The sequence below is a fragment of the Dermacentor variabilis genome, chromosome 11 (assembly GCF_050947875.1).
Source record: "Dermacentor variabilis isolate Ectoservices chromosome 11, ASM5094787v1, whole genome shotgun sequence".
Taxonomy (NCBI): domain Eukaryota; kingdom Metazoa; phylum Arthropoda; class Arachnida; order Ixodida; family Ixodidae; genus Dermacentor; species Dermacentor variabilis.
The window spans coordinates 24,505,651-24,527,207 of NC_134578.1; the positions used below are offsets into that span (position 1 = coordinate 24,505,651).

Here is a 21,557-nt window from a genome sequence, read left to right on the forward strand (position 1 = left end):
TTGAAGTTCCTTTTGCGCGTGTATGCATTTGCGTGCGTGTGCATGTGTGTGTGTGTGTGTGTGTGTGTGTGTGTGTGTGTGTGTGTGTGTGTGTGTGTGTGTGTGTGTGTGTGTGTGTGTGCGCGCGCGTGTGTGCGTGTGTGTGTGTGTGTGTGTGTGTGTGTTTGTGTGTGTATGTGTGTGTGTGTGTGTTTGTGTGTGCGTGTGTGTGTGCGTGTGTGGGTGTGGGTGCGGGTGTGCGTGTGCGTGTGTGTGTGTGTGTGTGGGGGGGGGGTCGTTCACAAGAATGGCTTGGAGGGCTAGGTGGACATCACGTACACCGTGTTCGCGTGCTCGAGAGGTGATCCAATGATAACTTTGTGGGCCCTTAGTAGATGTGAACTATATTGTTTTTTGTTTAGTTTCCGTTTAAACAAACATAGCTTCCTTGTCGCCGCATGATGAAATGTTCTCCAATGTTGCATGTAAAAGCTAGCTTGTTAATCTTATTAGTAAACAGTTTTATGGATGTTTATAGACATTTCCAAATTTTCGCACTATGATGCCAATAGTGGCAAGTTATCATTAAGCATGATTTAATCCGAGACACGAGTAACAGACTGATAAATTACGCAGTCGTCTGCGAATAGTTTCATTGACACAGTGGCTTCCGCTGTACACGATCGTTAATATGAATATTAAATAACACTGCTCTCAAACAGAAACTCTGGGAAACACCTGAAAACACATCAAAAGGAGTGCACTACGCATCAGCAAATATTATGCACTTGCTGCATATTTGTTTATGCTAAGATTCTAGCACTTATATGGGAAGATACGCCGTTCGACAATTACACAATGAGCGCTGCATTCAGAAGGGTCAGTTCCAGCTTATGAAGGCCAAAATGTAGGAGAAGAAGCCGTGGTTCTCCAAATTGTCAAGCTTTTTTGCGACTACGTGCTCAATAACACCCTCTGTGCGTGCTGTCGGTATTACCTGCGAGTTTAAGAGGCCGAGCCCCAATAGCTAGTTTGTGAAACCAGCGATCCATTTGTTGCATTGGCTTGAAATATCAGTGTCACCGGTAACAGCCATCGGCATGCTTTTTATCCCTGGCAGTGTCAAAGAGAGAAAGCCCTGCGTCTCGACATATTTTTGCAAATATTTTCCAGTTACCTAAGTGAAATCCTCGTCAACATAGAACCGCAGTATATGCATACTCGTATATAAGACGCGATTCCGTGTATTGTAATTTCTTTCCGCTATTTAAATACCCATTATAATAAAAATGTTAAATTGTGTTTCAGATGAATAGCCAGTTATCTACAGCAGTGTTCCACATACCGCAACTCTTATGCGGAACTTTTATCCGGTACCAGGTTCAAGTTAAGTATGTGAAACACAGTTCTGAATAAGAGCACTCGAGCACACTCCTTCATTTCCTCAAATTTTTGTGTGTATTTAAACAGTAAAGCGTCCAATATGTCAAACGGCGTTATGTATATTTTTGAATCTTTATGTGGAAGCCCGTTTCATTTGAGTAACTAAAATATATTTGCTAAATTTCTTTTCTTTCTTGCTAAAGTTCGCACATAGGTTGAGCCAGCATGCCAGTGTACTGAATTGTCTTTGAGGTATTTCGTCATCCTAGAACGACGTCTGTGCGAAAGCTTTGGCTTTCCAGATGTACCCTAAACGGCTCCGCTGACCGTGGTTGCCGCTGCAGTCTTTCCCAACCACCCACGCATGGGACAGCCCTCGTGTAATAATTCCGCTTGTACTCAGCCCACCTGCACTGTTAGCGCAGACGTGCAGCAGACCGGCAGTGACCTCCGCAGGGATTTGCGCAGCGAAACAACAAACGATACATAAATTCCCTCAGTACAGCAACTATACGCTTCCGAGCGTATAATTGTTTTGTTAAAGCGAAGCTTTCTACGGCTTCGTTCTCGGGCTACGCCACGTCTGCTTGATGGGCTTCTTGACGAGTCTGCTAGGTTGGTCGTGGATGTGGTGCAAGTAGTGCACCGGGCTTATCCCGGAGGTGCCACGTTGAAATGTAGGCCTCTCCTGGAGACGGTGTAATCCGAGGCACCGTGTATCACGCGGGTCACCGCGACAAAGGTTACCGCGTGTTTCTGATTGTCGGGGCACGCGCGTAGTGAGGTCGTCTCTAAGCGGCAAGGTGCGTTGTAGATGATTAACGCTATTTCTTTCTTTTTTTTTCGGAAACACGTTTCGCGACCTAACAACAGCAGTATAGCAGCGTGCCAGTATCCGTCGTTTCGAATATGCAAATGGAATTGTCTTTGTTGTTGGTTTCGGGTTCGATTGGAGAATTGACTATTCGAAGCGGTCGAATATTCGCTTCTGTTGGAATTCGAGGGATAACAGCACTTACAGGAGTCTCGAGAGATTGATATCGATGCCAGTGAGGATGGTGCCGAATGATTGAGCTGCGGGGTGCCGAGATTGTTGTGCAGGCGCACCTGTTACCTAGGCAACGCACGGCACTGATAATTTCCCGTGGGTGACAATGCCTCGCTATTAGACCACGTATATAAATAACTTGCACGTTGTCCGTATTTAGGCGAAACCAATTTGTCATATAAACACCCTCAACGTATTTACATTTCTTTATAAACAATGGGGAGGGGCGTAGTTTGACATTCATCTTTTTCACAAAACTATCGATGTGAACGTGTGGCCAATAGCTGAAGGTAATCGCGTTTTATTTAGCGCCTCAGTTGAGCTTTCTTTCAGTTGTGACCGGCATTACACGCATGCATCAAATAGTGCAAGCAAGCCCTTTTAATGTTTTATTAAATCGACCCTTCAAGAATCATTTACATCACATATCGTTTAGAATTTCACAATATTTTGTATTCGAGCGTCATTTTTATCTTATATTCGTGTTCGCTTGAGTTCGTGAATTTCCCTATTCGAATATCCTTTGATATTAGCATTTAACGACCGCTTCACAATAGCTTCGCGTCACTAAATAGATTACAAAATGGGCGTCGAGTGTGCATTTGTTCTCCTTTCTTTTTGTCTCAAGAGAGCTTGAGCAGCCGTTTATGAAAATTCACTGCAGGCAACTTTACCCTTCGCGTAGCGTGAGACTCGGAAAAATTGCTGACGCAAAAGCATCTGACGTCAGGAAGCACTAACGCCCTGCGCTCAGCAAACAGAATTTTCGAGCTCCCCTGCGTCTATATTTTATGGGATACGTGGTTGTATATCACTTGTAACGCACGCGAATCTTGAACAAGCACTCAGCCGTTGGTTACTTCTCCTTCGCTAGTAGGCGCTGGCTAGGAAACGACTATGAAATTCAGCGTGAAATGGCATAGCGCTGAGAAACGGGTGCGAGGCTGTACGTGGTGTTTCCCACGTGTTCGGCGAGGCGAGATTAACTGCGCGATGAAGTACATTGGTTGCATCTAGAAAAACGTTGGTAGCGAAATATTTACGCGGCTTGTGGTATTTCTCTGATGTGCTTCTTTAACGTATGTGAACCAAATTCGCGCGCATAATGTTGGCAGATGACGACATCATGACGGTTGGGGCTTTCGTTATGAAAGTTTGTCAAGTGGAAAACTGGCTCCTCTTTTCCGAGCTGTTAAACATGCGAAATATTCAATGGGACGTAATCACAGTTGTGCTTTGGTAGCCCTAAGAGATTGCCTTGTACGCAATCTAATTAATTTGCTTTGATTTTTGGATCCTCGCCAACACCACTTGCATTCTCTGCTCGCTTTCAAGCCTGCTGCAGCATTGTGACGTTCCTACAGGTGCGTATGAGATTGTTTTTATTGAACGGGGAGCATGAACTTCTGTTAACGCCAGTGAATCAAGGACGCTTCTTCTGGTTAGGCATTTCTTTTGTCCTATTCATACATTTTCGTAGGCTATGTATACTACTGTGCCTGCGGAGTGGGCATACCTGCTTTATGGGAAAAGAATTAGCTTAAGTTTATTGGAGAGTTTTAGCTTGTCCGATATTCGGTAACGACAAGATTACGCCACTGCCGAAACATGTACACCAGCCGCGAAGTAGAATACGCTTAGTTACTTGGCCACCAGCTGGCAGCACCGTGCAGACCGCTCACGTTTACGCGACCACCCCTCCGGTAAAACGCCCAGTCCGCCTGCTTTTATCCGAATACCGGGCATGCTAAGACGCTCCATTAACTGCGCCATTCGGATAGCCGACTTTGATGTAGCCTAACTGAAAGTTTCTCGATAGGTAATAAGCTCCTGATAATAGCAATGCAGAACTATAGATATGTGCCTCATCAGTGACACCAAGAATACTCCAATACCCCAAGTCCCTAGAGATACGACTGGGAGGGACAAAAATAATGCGAAAAACATGTGCGCTTTTCTAAGTTGTTGTTTTTCTCAAGCATCTGTCGGCCAATAATTCAAGCCGCGAAGACAGCTGTGACACCACTTACCAGGAGCATTCCGCACGCACAGAATCCATAAACTAGTTTTAGTTCGCACTCACCTCAACGCAGCGATCAAGAAGCACCCAAGCAAAAGCAGTGAAACCGGCACACACTAGGTAGCGCGCTAGCTGTTTTTGTTTTACGTGTTTGTGTTCCGAACGTTTACGCCGTGTTTGTAGAAAATTTTGTGTTTTTATGCCAGTTTTACTGCGGTGAATAGTCTAAATGTCCTATTTGCAGCCAAGCAAGTAAAGTACTCTGCAATCTTTTTGCGCGTTTTCACCTGCATAGCGCTCAGAAACGCGCTGCTACAAACATTTGTACTGTATGCAGTACAAAACCTGGTGTATTCCAATTTTTATTCGAGAAAGAAAAGACGAAAGGAAAACGCTCTTTATGCAGCTCAAAATTTTCGGAAGTTTTCAATCTCTACGAGTGACCAAAGGGGAGCAGAACTCAGCCATACCCAACGGGGACACATCAAGCGCCACACGCGGGGAAAAACCTGGCGGACACTTTATAGCAGAGCGGGCCAGGCATGAGACGCGATAACTTGCACTCGCTCCACCTGTCACCAACTTCTCACTAGAAACTAAATGCGACTTAAAGATATACGGACGGAAACCTGGCGTTCCCTCGGGGCTTCGCGATAGCAAAAAAAAAACCTGCTGCAAAAGCCGTCCGGGAGAACAGCCCGGACAACTTGTTTCTTCCAAGCGAACGCAGAGTGGCTATGGCGCTTACATTTATGGTTATTAGATTATGTTTTGCTTGTTTTTACTTACATACATGCAACGTTTACTAGGAAGCCAAGTAGTAGCGGACGACCCTCAAGCGGACTTTGAAGACATCGAGGGTCAGAGACGCCGACAGATACGGCACAGCGGTGTCAACACGTAAAGTATGCATGAGGCAGCGAAACCAAACTTCTGAGTGCCGAGCGAATCATCAATAACTTCGGACCATATATACCCGTTGGGGAGATTCGGAAATTACATAGCTACACGGTGACAGCGCAACATCTGCAAGCGCAATTTAACTTATGGGAAGGAACGCACAAAAAATGAACTATCCATTTCAACATGGATGACTTGGAGAAAATTTCCGCATCACTTCAAAGCGAAATAGGTGCCTAACGGACAACCCGAAATCGCTGCCGTCTACATTATAAGGTTTACGGTAAACTGCTTGGGTTATGGCCGAAAACGGTCGCGGTGGAAAGAAAGCATAATGAAGAAGGCGATTGCAAACGAGAAGTGTATAAAATATATAAAAGTGGCGTGTCGTTCGGCACCGAGGTTACTCCCAAATGAATATTTATTCCCACAGCTCCAACGGTCGGCACGCCTTGCCCGTGACATTCTAGACAACTCCGCAGTCGTTTACACACACACACACACACACACACACACGCACACATTATAAGAAGCCAACAAACACTGACACCAAGCATAACATAGGGGTAAATCACTTGTGCTTAATGAATGAAATAAAGAAACGGTAAATTATAGGAAATTAAAGCGGATGAAAAAAACAACTTGCCACAGGTGGGAACCGAACCCACAACCTTCGCATTTCGCGTGCGGTGCTCTACCAATTGATCTACCGCAGCGCCGTTTCCCCCTCCACTTTCTTGCGCATTTATGTTTCCTAGTAGAACCCTGGGAGTGTTAGCCAGCGCCACCACTCACATACCCCACACGCACACATACATAGTGTGTGTGTTCGCATTTTCAGAACATTTATATTAGAATCCATAACGTTGCTTATCGCCAGGAGCACACAAATATATGTACACACGAATATCGATTTACACAAGTATGTGTACCCTCCCCGTCATCCCTCTGCGAGAGGAACACAACGTCCGCTCTAGCGGCGTACGGAAAGAGGGCAACACGAGCTTTCCTCTGGCATTCTGTTAATGTAGCTCTATTTGGTAGGCAGGACTATACACAGCGTGAAAATAACGTCTGTGCTACGATGTGTGCGTCAAAAAACCCTCTTTCGTCATTTATCGTGCCACAGGCTCAACCAATCAGAAACGAGCGTCAATGCCCCTGCCCCTCCTCACTCCCCCCCCCCCCCGTAAAGAAAACAAGACAAAGCGATCATGCGAGCCAAAGCTTTCTTATTATTTCGTGGATATTTTTTTCTATCTAAGGAGTAGCATAAACTATCTCTCTCATTTCTACTACAGAGCCCGATGGTTATTGGTTGGTTTCGAAAGTGTTTCGGTGTGGGCAAGCCTCCTTATATTCCGGACGCGCATCGCTGACTTATACCATCACTCTTCGTACGGTGGGCTGCTCCATAACGAAGCCTGTCAGAAGTGGGGCAAGAAGCGAATTTGCACCGTTTCCGTAACCTCTAACACACGAACTAGAAAATTACTTTCTCTGGGTACATACCTGCGTTGTGTGTTGCTTTATACTCGTGCAGTAAGAGGAAGCAAGGCTACATTATAGCGGGCTCTCCCAATACGCAGTCGAGAAATTGAAGCTACTGTTTTCAGCATCTAACGCGCACACACATTCCACAGACGCAGCCGCATGCTAAGGTTCAGAAGAAACGCGGGTATCAAGGAATCAAACTTAATCAGAAGAAGCACCCAATATTAAGCGCAACAAAAAATTCGCTGGGCGAACGTAGGTGGCTTTGGGAGGGATACATCGTATGACGTTTTATCATTTCCTTTTTTTAAGGAGGCGGCAAGGGGGCTGGACGATTTTCTCAAAGCTGACTAAATAATTTTTTTGTTTTCTTTTATTTTATATTATTTTATTTTATTTATACATACTTCAGCCCGTTAGGGCTATGGCGGGAGTGGGTATACATGCAAGGAAAACTGATTATGATATGCAGAAACAAGAACATAGAAATATAAAAATGTGAAGGAACTATACATCAGCAATAGCATTTAAAAATTGAGAAATGGGTAACAAACGAACTTCAGCAGGTAACAAATTCCACTGTTCAATCATGAGGGGGAAAAACTGTATTTGAAAGTGATAGTGCGTGGATGGAGTGGTCTGATATTAGAGGCATGATAAGCTCTAGTTGAAGTCGGGCAAGCAGACATTAAAAGAGAGGGATCTTATAGGTGACAAAGAGAGTTCTTATAAGAATAGAAAATCTTCAGAGATTCTATGTGCCGCCGTCTAGAAAGAAACTGGAGGTTTAATTCCGTAAGAGCAGCCGACGGTGAAAAGTCTCGGTCGAAGCGACGGTAAACATAACGAATAGCCTTCCTCTGGACCAACTCAATACAATTAATTTCACATTGTTTATATGGGTTCCATACAGAGGAAGCATATTCTAAAATTAGGCGAATCAGTGTTTTGTATGCTACTAATTTAGTGTCCCTCAGAGCAGGAGACAACGTCCGGCGGATGTAACCAAGTTTTTTTAACGCTTTACTACAAATGTAATCTATATGTTTAGACCAAGACAAGGTGGGTGTTATAATGGCACCTAAATATTTGTGCTGAAAAACACGTTTTAGTGCTACACCGGTGCATATATAATCATAACATACGGGCATGTGTCTGTTAGTAAAATGCATTATAACAGTTTTATCAAAATGTATGCTCGTTTTCCAAGTAGCGCACCAGTCACAAAATGAAACAAAGGAATCTTTAAGGCGCCGATGATCAGCGAGGGAGTCAACTGGGCTGTACATAACACAATCTTCTGCATAGAGGCGTGTTTTCGATGTAACATGGTCTGGAAGGTCGTTAATAAACAATAAGAATAAAAACAATAAGAATAAACAAGTTGTTCCATTATTGTTGAATTTTTCTTGTATACATATTGATTCTCTACAGAAGCAACGTAGCACGATTTCGCAGCGGATACCTGGCGGGGCGGTTTTTTTTTGTCTCTGGATCAAGCCCATGAGCAGAGAAACTGACGTGTGAAAGTTGAAATTGAACTGACAGGACTGATTTATATATATAAATATATATATATATATATACATATATATGCGGCTACATGGCAACGGTCAAGACATTTGAAAATGAAGAAATGGAAGAAATGTAGGGAAAGCAACAACTGGTTGAATGATGACCGGAATCGCGAATATTTCACCTAGGGACTCGGCAGACCATCAAACTTCAACCTGAGTTATGAGGTTATAACTCACTTATGGCGGAACGTATTTGGCTCGAGGCAGATCCCTCTGGACGGGGGGCCTCCATTCGATAGCGGCAGTAATAAACGCGGGAACTTATAAACAAAAATTCATCACCCAGTCAGAAAAGAGAAAAAAGTATACCTTCCGTATGTTTAATATATGCTTTTTTCCCTTCTATTTAAGATCTACTCTCAGAAAGTGCGGTTCTGTCGATGAGATTCTCGTTGATTTTGTAACGGGTTTTCGTTGAGTTACTTAAACCAAGCGTATTGAGTAACAGTGAAAACTATTTGATGCATGACGAGCACTAGAACGAAACATGGACTTGGACGGTCGCCGTCGGTTCCACGTATGACATCACTGCTGTTCACCGCGCTACAAGATTGAAAAACCCTGCGCTGCAAGCAAAAGAAAAATATAATAGAATTGTAGATGACTGCAACAAAATATTCAGGAAGGTGGTACATTTTATGTGCCTTTGAATAAATTTACTGTAGTGTTTCAAATGTGAGCCGCAAAGCAAAACAAAAAAAACATGATGAGAGGTTGGTTGTGGTGGTATACTCCTTACTTTTTTCAATATAATTTTAGTGTGAGCTCCTACGTTATAGAAAAGAATTGACTGAAAATTCTGTCTTCTTGCTTACAGGTTGGGCGCGCCTCATAGTTTTTGTCGAAAAGCGAGCTTTTACTAACTTTCGGGCATTTTACTTAACATCGGACACGATTGCGTTTCGTTCGCTGAACAACAACTTGCGTAGAGTGCACAATGGATAGGTCAATGACCAGAGAATTTTCTGGGGGAGCTGATGAGTCCCACTTCGAGGATAATTTGAGCTTTATAAACGACGAGGCGCGAGTGTGCAAATTACGTCAGTACTAATGTGCAATATGCTACACGTTGAAACGCAAGCCCAATTTGGCCAAATGTAAACGTGACTAGGAAGCTTTAGATAAGCAGGCATTTGAAACAAATGCACGGACTCATTCCAATGCATTTATAAGCATCTGGTTAACCTAATGTCAAGGACTGTGTATGGTTTGGTTCCGTTTCTGGCTTTTTTTTGTTATTGTTACTTGTCGTACGCTTTCAGCCTTAATATCAATGGAAGCTTTCAATTGTTCATGATGGCGTGTGGTGACGTAACGTGAAGTCTGCCTATAGTTGTCGTTTATGTCTCAACAAGTGCGCTGCCTTTAGAATGATTTTGGCCGACCAGCTAACCCACCAATGCCCACAAAAAGTTGCAGATACGTTTTCTTTTGCATTTGCTTTTGTTTTTGTTTCTTGATTTTGTTTTTTAGCCGCATTGAGGTGAAACTAAAACACGAAAGTTAACGAACCTTTCTCCTGAGACCAATAAAAGAAAACAAAAGCTACGAACTTCCTGTGCCTACAAGGCACTGCGCAATCTAATTCTTCGTAGGACAACTTGGACAAATTGGTTTCTGAAGTTAGCCTTGCGCAAGCTTGCTTTTATCTTGAGTGCTTTCCTTTTTTCTAAGCTGGGAACTCACCCTCAAGGAACTAAGTCACTTTGGAGTGTGTGCTTTTGGGACGTGCGCAAACAAAAACACACTCTAAAGCGCGGCTTTGTTTAGCTTTACTTTTGTCTTTATAGGTTGTCTACAGAAAACGTGTGCGCGAAATTTCATCTTTCTCCACTCAACGACCAAACTCCACAATTTTGGTCGGCTAGTGCCCACTCTTTCGGCAGAGATGTTATTTTGCTTATAATAATTATCTACCGCATCCGCTTTTCACCTGCCTTCATCCTGCAGACCAAGATGGTACATACAACAAAGTGTCTCACGCCAAATTCTGGATAAATGACACTGATTATGCACCTGGCAAAATTCTTTCGAAGTTCTTACGTACACTGTGAAGCCGCAACTCACGCTAAACAATCAAGCAGACAGCTTCGATGACTTCGGCTCAAGGCAAGAGTAAGGCTGTAAAGATTCACATTTGCCTTAGCAGATGGCACACTGTCTTTTTTTTACAGCGAAGCTGTTTATGGGGGCTAGGCTTCCGTGCATTTTTGTTCTCCGTCAACAAAAACGATCATCATCAGCAATGGCTGATACGCCCCTGGCTCATACCTCTCGCCACAATGACCACCGACCAAGAGAATAAACATGTTCGTAGCTTTGTTCAAAATTCCGTGTCACCTCTGTGCTGTGCGCTTAGCAGCTTCGCGGGTCGTCTACCTTCACGTAGTGGAATGGCTCATAATTTTTTTTTACTGTTCTTACAAAGGTTCTTTGAGATGGCGACACATTCCAGCGGTGGGAAAAATGTTTCCCCCGGTCATGGTTCCCCACACAGGAGTATACGTGGTAGGTGGGAAGTATGCTTCCTATATCCATTCCACCGCTGGTGAAGGGGTTATAAGCGTGGCCTCAGAGAGTGATTGGTGCACTCACCGTACTTACGCCACCCCATCAAGAGGATATCTGTCAGTGGTCATGTCCGAAACATGGCGTCTATGCCGTGTTTCCGGCTCCGCAACTGCTTCGCAAAAGTTCGCAAAAGCATGGCCTTAGGGATTGGCTTCTCTTGCGCGGAGAGAGCCTTCGATATGAGGTGCGCGTTCGAACACTATCTACTGTAAGCTTTACCTGTGTGCCTTCATACCATATATTTGGGATGCCGTGACCTATTCAGTGTTCGGGGAATTGGTGCCCCGAATTGTCGATCAGTCGTAAGCTGGACTTACAGTGTTCTTCATTGCATGTACCTAATGATGCCACTGGCTCTCCATCAAGTGCGTTTTGTTGTTTAGCGTCCAAATAGTGCTGGGCCTCCGGAGGAAGAGTGAGTACTTCCCTGCACGACAGCCCGGCACGCGAGCTGCCATGGGTAGTTTCTAGAGGCCAATAGAAGTGCTCCCGCAGTTGACGTCATGGAATAATACGTGACGTCAGTTACCGGAGCCCAGTACATAAGGGCACCACCTACGTATAAAGTGCCCATCGGACCTTGAAGATTTCTTGGTAGTGAAACGATTCTGAAGAATGTGGTATACTCTGGTAGTCTGCTGGTACGTAGATTGTTGTATAGTCGAAATTAGTAGGAGTCGCACTTACCTGGCGCTCCAGCTTTTTCTGGCGCTGAGTTGTAGGTGGTGACGAAGGGGCCTTGTCTTCATCCGCACTCCCAGGTGGCGCTGCGGGCCACTCTGTGCTGAAATACAGAATCGTTCAGCAAGGTTGATTCATTCTGACTACTCATACCACGTTAGCGTCACTAAACTTGAGTCTGCTCTGAACCTTCCACCCATCGAGCACTGCCGGAAAACAGCAAGACTGTGTCTCTTTTACAAATTTTATCACTCACTGCTTCACCAGACTAACATCACTCCTGCGCCTTGCGCTTCCTCCCGTCATAGCCATTCAAAGGCTGTTTATCCCCCTCCACCTCACGCCACCGCTCATCTGAACTCTTTCTTCGTTCAAACAGCGAAAGACTGGAGTCATCTACCTGCTGAAGCTGTGCACCACTCCAGTCATTCATCGTTTAAGGCATTCACTGAAAATATGACCTAAATAGGTGCATCCCTCATGTAAAACCCCAAATTGGGTATTCGAGGAATGAATAAATAATAAAAATAAATAATAAATTTCAGTTACATAGGCGTATGCACGGGACCATTCACGCTTTTTGGGCCACATTGAACTGTGCAAAACAAACGAAACTGTGACTGAAAATTACAACGTCATCTTCCGAAAGTTCAAGCGTAAGGCGACATGCCCGGGCCTGTGCAAAACATTTAGGCATACGGTTGGCGTATAGAGTGTTTCAAAAATTCGCTCAAAATTCCTTTAAAACGGGAAAAAATACGTACGTACCTAGGTGCTTTCCTCGTGGTTTCCTTTTTTCCACAGCAGCTCGAGTTTTATAAATATCCGAGCTTGTAATCAGACCAATAAACAACTTCTTAACGGAGTCACGCGATCAATTCTTACGGCGCACAGAGGAAGCCCTCCGTCTTGAAACTTTCAGAGCAGCTTCCTTACTTACAGAAACCCCAAAAGGCGCTAATATTTGCCAAGTCTTGAATGACCGTATATATATATATATATATATATATATATATATATATATATATATATATATATATATATATATATATATATATATATATATATATATATATATATATATATATATATATATATATATACAGTGGGAGCTAGGACAGAAGATGGCGAGGGGCAGAGTTCGTATGGCTGTTCTTAGGGACGGGTGCCTCTTCGTAACAATATATATATATATATATATATATATATATATATATATATATATATATATATGTATATATATATATATATATAATATATATAATGATCACAGCACTGTCTGCTTGCCGCAGTACATTTTTCATAGAGCAGCTTCTACAAAAAAAAAAACATGTCGCCTGGAATTTTTGATGCTCGAACAAAGCTTCGCATACTGGAGATGTCACTTGCTTCTTATATTACTTCGTATATCCACCACCATGCACTCCCGTCAGAGAAAAAAAAATTCTGGGCTGAAAGGATCAAAGAGCTACAAAAAAAAACAAGCGAATCGAATCGAAAGAGCAAATGAAACACCCATGCCAGAATGTGCTTCCAAGGGACGTTTCCGCGAAGCAACAAGATGTAATAAGCTGCTCTGTTTTCTCGGATGCCTTCAGCCACTCCCATCGTTTCAATGAACGTCTCTGCCTGTCCTAGGAGTGCTCTTCTCTTGGCAAGCGCTACCGAAAACAAAATTCCTCTCGCTCGGGAACACAGCTTCGGACTCAAATTGTCCATGTCTTACAGCTTGTGCAGCTAACGGTCTTACTGGATTGAAATGCCAGGAATTTCGACCACGTTTGTAGCAGCCAAGGCTCTCTGTAAACAGTAGGCAAGGAAAGATGTAAATCACCTAAGGATTTAAAAGAAAATAGGAACAGAAAAGTCGAATTGAGTTGTAGGGTAGGACATGCAAGCATCATCCTTTCCGGCATTCCCGTGGTCTCGCGAGAACTGCACGAGTGAGAATAAGGGACAGCCGTTCCCGAATGCCGCAGCTACTACGCGCACTGCGCCTCTGCGTTTCGGTGAAGCGAGCTTTTTTTTTTTAAGATTGCAGAGCATCGCTTGACGCAGTGAAATAAGATTGCGAGACAGATTGAATGCGGTTGTAGAACTTGTAGTTATTTACCTGCCTGCCGCTCAGCTACTCAAGGCATTGCTGGCGGCTGCACAGGCGCCACTGCGGCAATGGATTATCGACCACCCACGTACAATATCGCCGATGCATCGGTTTTGGCCTCCAGCGTGCGCGCACGATGGACGTTCCGTTCCTACTTATGTTTTTTTTTTTGTCTATCCTCCTATTCGTAGTAGACGAGTTCTGTCCCCAGAGGGTGCTTGAGTGATTCTTCGCGCGCACCCGCGGAACCACTTAGCAGACGACGTATTCGGTGGCAGACGACAATTTTGGTAGCCGACGACAATTTCCGTAGCAGGCGATGGGTCATCTGTGAAGCAAACGGTAATGCCTTTCTTTCGCCATCATCCAAGCGTGCCTGACGCTATTGTACAACGCCATCTTGTTGGCCCAGCCTGACAACGCTGACGTGTGACCGTGCGTCCCCGACCGAAACTTCTCGACGGTGTGCCTCCATGACTCCTGTTTAGCTGGCCTTCATTTCTTGTTCCGGCTTATTCTTTTTTGCCAATTCTGTAATGGACTTCGCGGGCTGTTCTCGTGGTAATCAAATTCCTCCATCTCTAACGCGCTGTATGGGCACTTAGGACTGCGGGCCCGTCTGGCTCCAGGTCACAAGAGCAAAAAAAAAAGGAAATGCGGGGAACTTCTTCCCCGACTTCCTCGGAGGAGCGCGTGTAATCCTGTTGCTCAAAGCACGTTCACTGACGAGAGCAAAAGTAAAAGAAAATAAAAACAAAGAAAGCAAGAAAAGGAAAGTATGCCGTTGTTGCGAGAAAGCGTATAAAACTTTATTCGCTGGGTTGGCGTTCATCGCATATCCTTTTCTCGTTGTCTCAGATTTTCCATCCTTTGTACTTGAAATCTCTTATGCTCGTTACAGCTTGAAAATGTAGAAGTTCTCTGAACAATCTTTCGAAATCATAGTAGAGAGCAAACGGAAAAAAAGGTATACGTGTTTCCTGGGAAAAAATATATTGGAGCTCCAACGATGTAATCAGCTGAACCATAAAAAAAGAAAGATAGCTACGTAAGAACCAGTAAGATAATGCAAGTACAGCAAAAGAGATTGAAGAACAAAGGAAACACTTACAACACATGACACGAAATTTTCCAGCTTCAATTTTGTATTACACTTAAAGAGCACACGCCGCACCACAATGTGGCCAAACTTGAGCGCAATCAGTGCAGTGAAGTAGTAAAGAATTTGTATTTTAATTTTTTTCATATTGCAGTTGAATTGTACAGCAGTCTGGTAACACTGATTGAAAAAGAAATGACTGACACCCCAGAAAACAGCTCCCTCGAAATAACGGAAGCCGATATCGAAGGCCATGCCTTTGTGCACTGAAAGCACCGGAAGTGATTGTAAAAGTTAGAAGCACGTCATAGCCGCCATGCGCCGTTTCGTTTTAGAAGGCACATTTCAGCGGTTTGCTGCAGCTCTTTATCGTGCGAGTGAAGGAATTTTTAGGATGATTTCTTTGGTTAGCTGTTGCCATGCTACCGCGTGCCTAGCAAGATGTCCGATATGGTCTCAAACTGTTTCGTAGCAGACGACACAGCGGTGCTCTACCAACCATAGATTTTCATACAGCAATTACTAGGGGGCACTCTGTCGCTAGACTCTACGAGAGCTGCACGCAGGGTGGTTCAGCGACCATGGTAATGGTGATGATTGCGTCGATTTGCTTAAGGTTCTCTCTTATAGTTTCAAACGGCTCCATGACTTTGTATGACTTCCATGGCTCCAATACTTTCTTATAGATAATCAAATAGATATTGAGAAAATTTTGCGACGACAGAATTCGAGCACAGGACCTAGACCGATATTGAAATAATTACGCCTTCAAAGCATGCTTCGATACCGTTAAGAATTTCTCGCGGGCAAAGCAGCACGTTTAGACCCTTGCCTTGTTTCGACTTGGTCACCTCACCCGATGGAACCGGTGGAATTAGAATAAATTATGCGCACTCGCAGTCTTACTGCCTTTTTCATACAGAAAGGAATGGATTTCTTCGCAATTTTGGCCAATGAAGTCCGATAATGCTTAATGCACGACGCCACGAGATCGTCTGAAGCCACAAGAAGGAACATCAGAACATGTATTAACCATCATTCCCATCGTGCCTCAACGATAGCGGTGCCACACTTCCCTCTAGTAACTGTGAACAATTCTATTCTATGAACAGGGCCTAACCGGAAACACCAAACAAAAAAAAGTACGACGAGGAAGCCGCTTTTCCCGATGTTCGTAAAGTAAGTCTCCCCCGTATTCACACTTTAGTCACACAAAAATTGAAAGCCCAGTTTTTTGAGCGTCTAACCATATTAGACCCGCGACTCTAAGTTTCAACGGTAAACTGAGAATTTTTGGACGACCTTGTCACTTATAGGGCAGTCGAATCTCGCGTGCACGAATTTGGGACAGGGGGCATCTGGTTACGACCGACCATGTGACTGTGATTTCCCGGAGTCGGCAGTCTGTACGTGCAATTAAGTTTAACGATTTAGTCCTACCATCTCCCGATTTATAACGAAAAAGGCGCTGTAGCTGCCCCGCAATCACGGCTAGCAACACAGATAAAGAGTGCTGTAAACAATCAGGGCCTACATCAGAAGCAAATCCACAACAAGAAGTAAACCACCTTGATCTTTACGACGCTGCAACAGAAGACAAAAGAGAAGTATGTGCAACTGAGATGGGAGCATTATAAAAAGTAAGCCTAGTCTATTGGTCCTTATTCAGCAGAAAACAAATGCAAAATTGGTACATTTCCCCGTGCCGCCTGGGTCAAGTAAGGACTCGGGGCGTTTACTCAAAAGTCGGAACTTTCCCACTAAATTCGACATGGTTGGCAGCCCTAGTCATAGCGCCTTGTATTTTCATTTTGGCTGAAAGTTCAATTTCAGGGCTCAAAGCACTAATTCTTGACTCGATGTTTACTTCTCCGGGCACCGAATCAGTGCCTTACTGTAACGGGTAATGCCATGCGGATTTCTCATTGTAGACCGATGGCAAAAAAATACGAAATTCTGTCATTCTTCTTAGCCAGAATCTATTGTTCTTGACATTCAGCGCATTAGGTGCTTACGTTCCTTCGTTGATCTAATATGGGGGTCACGCTAAGTGCCCCTGCCATGTAAGCTATTGAGAGCAGCAGTGTGCTGTCTGGTTCCTAATCCCGATATTATCAGAAGTTTGAATGTAAAGAATATCAAATATTGATGAATCACTGAACTATTAGGTTTCAGTGGAAACATGTGTTCACGGCATTGTTATTGTTTAAGGAGACGTCATAACAATATCTGATTTAATGTATTTCTCCAGAGCCACTGTCATAATCATTCCTTCCATGCCTCAAATACAATTTCCTTGCATCTGCTAATATTGTGACAAAAAGAAGGCCGTCATATAGTGTTATAGTGTTCTTACAATTTCAGAGTCACCATGCTAGTTGATATATTGATTGAAACGTATTGCCCATGATGATTTGATTTATTAATTTCCTTGTTTACTTTGATACTATAAATTTTTGAATCATGTATGTCGACGGCCTCTCCACAACGTTAACTGGATGCATGAATAAACATTTGCGCTTGAAAACCACTCCTTACTGTAATGAATATGCAGTTTGCCACCACCCACGGATCATTAATTTGAATAAGACTGCATTTTCTTGTCGAGATCTATTTCAAGATTCCAGTAACATGCATCCTAGTCCACATTAATGCACCAACAAGATAGGGCCTTCCGGCGTTCATTCCGAAGAGTCTCGTTCCGAAAAAGATGTTTGAGTGATTGGTGTCGTCAACACCATACAAACTTTGAGCTGGGATTCCACAAAAGGAGCTCTAGCTTCGAAAGGCCATCACTTCTCGACTCTCTAAGGCATCGACACAGATCTGTAAACATCTGATCGCCTGAAGATATTTGCTTTACCTAATAAAAATGTTTATTCTCTCTCTCCCCCTGGCCCACCTAGCACACATACAAACGCATCACAAAATGTTCCACTTCATCACATTCTGCTGCGAATGATGAATGCACGCATTGACGACTGCGATGAGGCTAGGAATACCTTCCTTTCAAGATATTCTAGTCCGTCTTCACTCTAGGAGGCAATAAGAATGAGCAAAACGTCTGTACCTGTTTGTTTCTTATTGAAGGACACCCTGGGGCACCTTCCCATGTCGAAAGCATGAAATGTTGTTTGATATTTTGCAGATAAACATAAATATAAAGCTATCTATTGAAAAGCTTAGAATTCCACCGGTGGGCGTAACTGCCACCTGCATGCTGTGACAGTGGTCATCATAAAGAATGTCATATAGTGGCAAGTTCTTCACGATCAACGTAAAGAAGTGTTGCGAGGTTCAGCACAATAACAACGTTTAATACACTTGTAGGCAGGACCGAAGCGATGCCCGTGTTAAGTTCATTGCATATATCAGGTACATCGAAAAAAAAACACGGAGGGGAAGCTTTCCTGAAACGTTTGGGCAAAGTGCTCCATCACTAGTTTTTAAACAGCGTTTCTAAAGGCTGACGTGGGAGTGAGGTGCTGCATTTATGTAATAAGCGTTTCCATCTCCTTATGACATGCACGCATGTATAAAAGGCGTTTGCTAGAAAAGTGAAATGACATTATCCTCTAATATTTTGGGGATGTGCATCTCAATATCTTAATGTTCCTAAGCACGTACAATCTCTTTAGGGAGCAAACATATAACGGTGTTTTCCTTCAATGTTTGACCTTTTGACGTTAGAAGTATCAATGCCTTAGTATCTTCAAGCACAGCCAGAATCATGAAAAAAATTTATATTATGCGCAAGCCAGCGCACTGGATCGCATTGTGGAAAGTAATGGTCACAAGTGCGTAAGTCAATAAAACAGCTGCTCACCTGCTGAAAGCTCTTGACCAAACTGGTAAATCACTGCGGGTCACCATCGTTGCGAATTCTTCCGGTCCTTGACAAACAACAGCTTTGGAGTTACGCTGATTTCACTTGGGATTCGTAGTCACTGAAGCCCTTGCAGATTGGGTTGTAGTCATCTAAAGACATGACAAGTGCAAATTAATTTCTTCACTCTTATGTTTCGCGTTCAAAATCATACAGACAGACATCGACAGAATCAAGTCAGTAACAATGTCACATGTTTTAAACAATGATCCCTGTCGACTTTCTCTTCAAGGTCTCGGTTGCGCACTGTGAAAAACTAGCCATCAGGTTGTGTTTATCCACTGCATATTACTTTTTTGTTGTTAACAATAGCTTCAATGTTTAGAATGAAGAGTTGACTGTGTATCTTTTGGTGTCTGTGCAACGCTCTTGAGAAACAACTAAAAACGTTTGCATACACTGTAGCGGCTTGTTGGCATATAAATCTTTTTCTCCATTGCTTGAAGCTTCAAATCTTAGTTTGCTTGGACAGCCTCTTGAGCAGTGATCTGTAAAGCAGCAACCTATGGACAAATCGTTAAAGGCGCCGGGACTGCTTTAATTTCCGTGGATAACCATTCTTCAGTAGTCCCCGATAGGTTACTGGAGTGCTTCTTGCTCAAATTACTTTTTTCTGTTGCAAGACAAAAGTGCACAACGGGTCACGTATTCTCAGATTTTTAAGAATAGTTGCCGTAAGCAGAGAATCAGGTCCCCCGCCATAGTTCCAACCAAAGGAGAAAACATAATAATTGAGAGTGTTGCTGTGAGTTCTGCTGTGTGCAGTCCTCGAGCAAAATATTGTCACTGGGCTTTGTGCGAAATAATGGAGAAGAGGGCTGTCAGGTGCAGTAGCGCTCTGTGCTATACAAGTTATAAACAGGGATAAGTTTCCTCAGAAGGGCTGGTAATGGCGTTTCGATAGGAGGATCTTTCCTTCATTATATTCATTCCTATCCTCCTATCGAAACGGGGGCCAGCCTATTTCAGGCACGTTATCCCTGTTTATAATCTTTATACCACAATGGGCTAGGTTTGTGTTATTTAGGGTCAGCCTAGTGAATTTTCATCGCCTGAAGGCTTGATGTTAACCTCAGAGCACGGCATTCACTGCCGCCTTAGTGAGGCGCCAAACATCGATGTCGATTGCGTGACGTCAGTGGGTGCATTGCGCGTATTTTAGACCTTCGTTGTATTCTGAACGCTCCATTGTTCTACCCTTCCAAGGAGTGGCCTTTTTTTTGGTTGATTTTGTACTGTTTCTTTGTTCCGCGAAAGAAAAAAACTGCTTAATTTTGGCTCGTGGGCTAAAATGTTATCGTCCGGAGCTTCAACCACGAGACTATTACCTACCACTGCATTGTCATGCAATGTTGTTGAGAAATTGAATTCAGTTGTGCTAGCAGTAACACTCTAGGTTCTGCCTGGCACGATCCCAGCCATTTGATTACTGATCTGCTGGCATGGACCGAAGAGGAGCAGAATTTCTGAAGACAATCTTGCGCAAGCACTTTTAACTGCTTTTCTCTTAACAAGAATCGCCACAGTTAACTCAGCACCCAATGCTTCAAACGAAGTTTCTATGCTTTACACAGCCCTAATCCCTCGAAGATGGATGTATTATTCTCTTGATATCCATGTCAATACCTTTTCATTGAAAACAAGTTCTGGCTTGGGTATTCCCTGCAGAACCACAGTTTGTTTCGAACCAGAACCCTGTCGAAACGACGTACACCACTCTTCTCTGGCGCCCAACCTTGTAGCTTTTATCGATTATGAGTCAAATGGAAACGGCAAGCCTACCTTCAGCTACTTCGACCTCGTATTCTCCAGATGTTTGAGAAAGATGGTGAGATAGGAACAGGTGTGTTCCAGGTTCCCTACTCATCAAGGGCACTCCACATTGAACGACGAAGCGTTCTGCCACATGGGGGGGTTCCAGCAATTTCTCACAGGTTCTTTTGCCGGCACCTTCGTACACAAGAAGGACGCGACAGAGGAACTTAAACACAGACGCGAGTAGCACGAACACAAGTAGTGAGTTTCGGTTCGACGCACCACTTGATCACGAAAGAGCTTGGTGTGTCGCTTCTTCTTCAGTATGCAGTACGTCCCACACGTCGACAGTCTGGCAACACCACCATGGTCACTGCCTCACTCAGAAAGGCGTACGTCGCGCGTCCACCGAAAGCAGCCGCAGGTCACAAAAGCGCCTTCACTCATTGGCGCTCGAGTTGATATCCTCGGTCTGCACGCGGTCTCTTCTTGCCAACACCTACAGTACCGTGCCGACGTCGATACCAAAGCGCGCAAATTGACTCTCTTCGATTCTTTCCTTCCTAGTTTTGAATCGACGGCGACTATGGCGACAAGAACGCACCTTCGTGAGTGACGACTAGCGTCACGAGCACAGATCGAACAAAGACTTGCCTCGGGCGCTCCGCGTTTCTCGGTAAGCGGTAAAATAAAAAGAAAGCCGTGTGCGACGCCGAGCAACTACGTTTTCTGGTAGAGCTGCGGTACAGGGGGTCTGGGCCAGCCCCGTACCACGTGTGGGGTAAAAAATCGAGTGTTTTTTTGCAAACGAAGCCGTTGCCCCGGGTGACCAGGTGTGGGAAAGGGGTGTTCAGGTTGCCGGTGGTAACGATTTTTGGCGGCCACGCGAAACAAAACAAAAAAATACGACGACGAGGAGGAGGAGGCCACGGTCGCCGAGGTTTTGGTGCACGGGGGAGCAGGGGGAGAGAGGGGTCATGCTAAGTAGCGGTGCGTCCTCTCTTTTTGTGATTGGTTGTGTGATTGATCTTGCTTTTTTTATAGCTAAAGGGCGTCAAAG

General features: G+C 44.1%; 1 protein-coding gene across 1 annotated transcript in view; it reads right to left on the reverse strand.

Annotated features, from left to right (window-relative positions):
* ktub (Tub domain-containing protein ktub) overlaps positions 1 to 21,248 on the reverse strand; it is a 129,743-nt gene extending 108,495 nt beyond the window's left edge. The window contains exons 1-3 of the mRNA XM_075673720.1: positions 20,525 to 21,248; positions 18,683 to 18,834; positions 11,660 to 11,756 (exon numbers count right to left, since the gene is read on the reverse strand). Coding sequence (XP_075529835.1) covers positions 11,660 to 11,756; positions 18,683 to 18,729 — 144 coding nt within the window. The 5' untranslated portion in view covers positions 18,730 to 18,834; positions 20,525 to 21,248. The remainder of the gene's footprint in view (positions 1 to 11,659; positions 11,757 to 18,682; positions 18,835 to 20,524) is intronic.
* Positions 21,249 to 21,557: the final 309 nt, after the last annotated feature.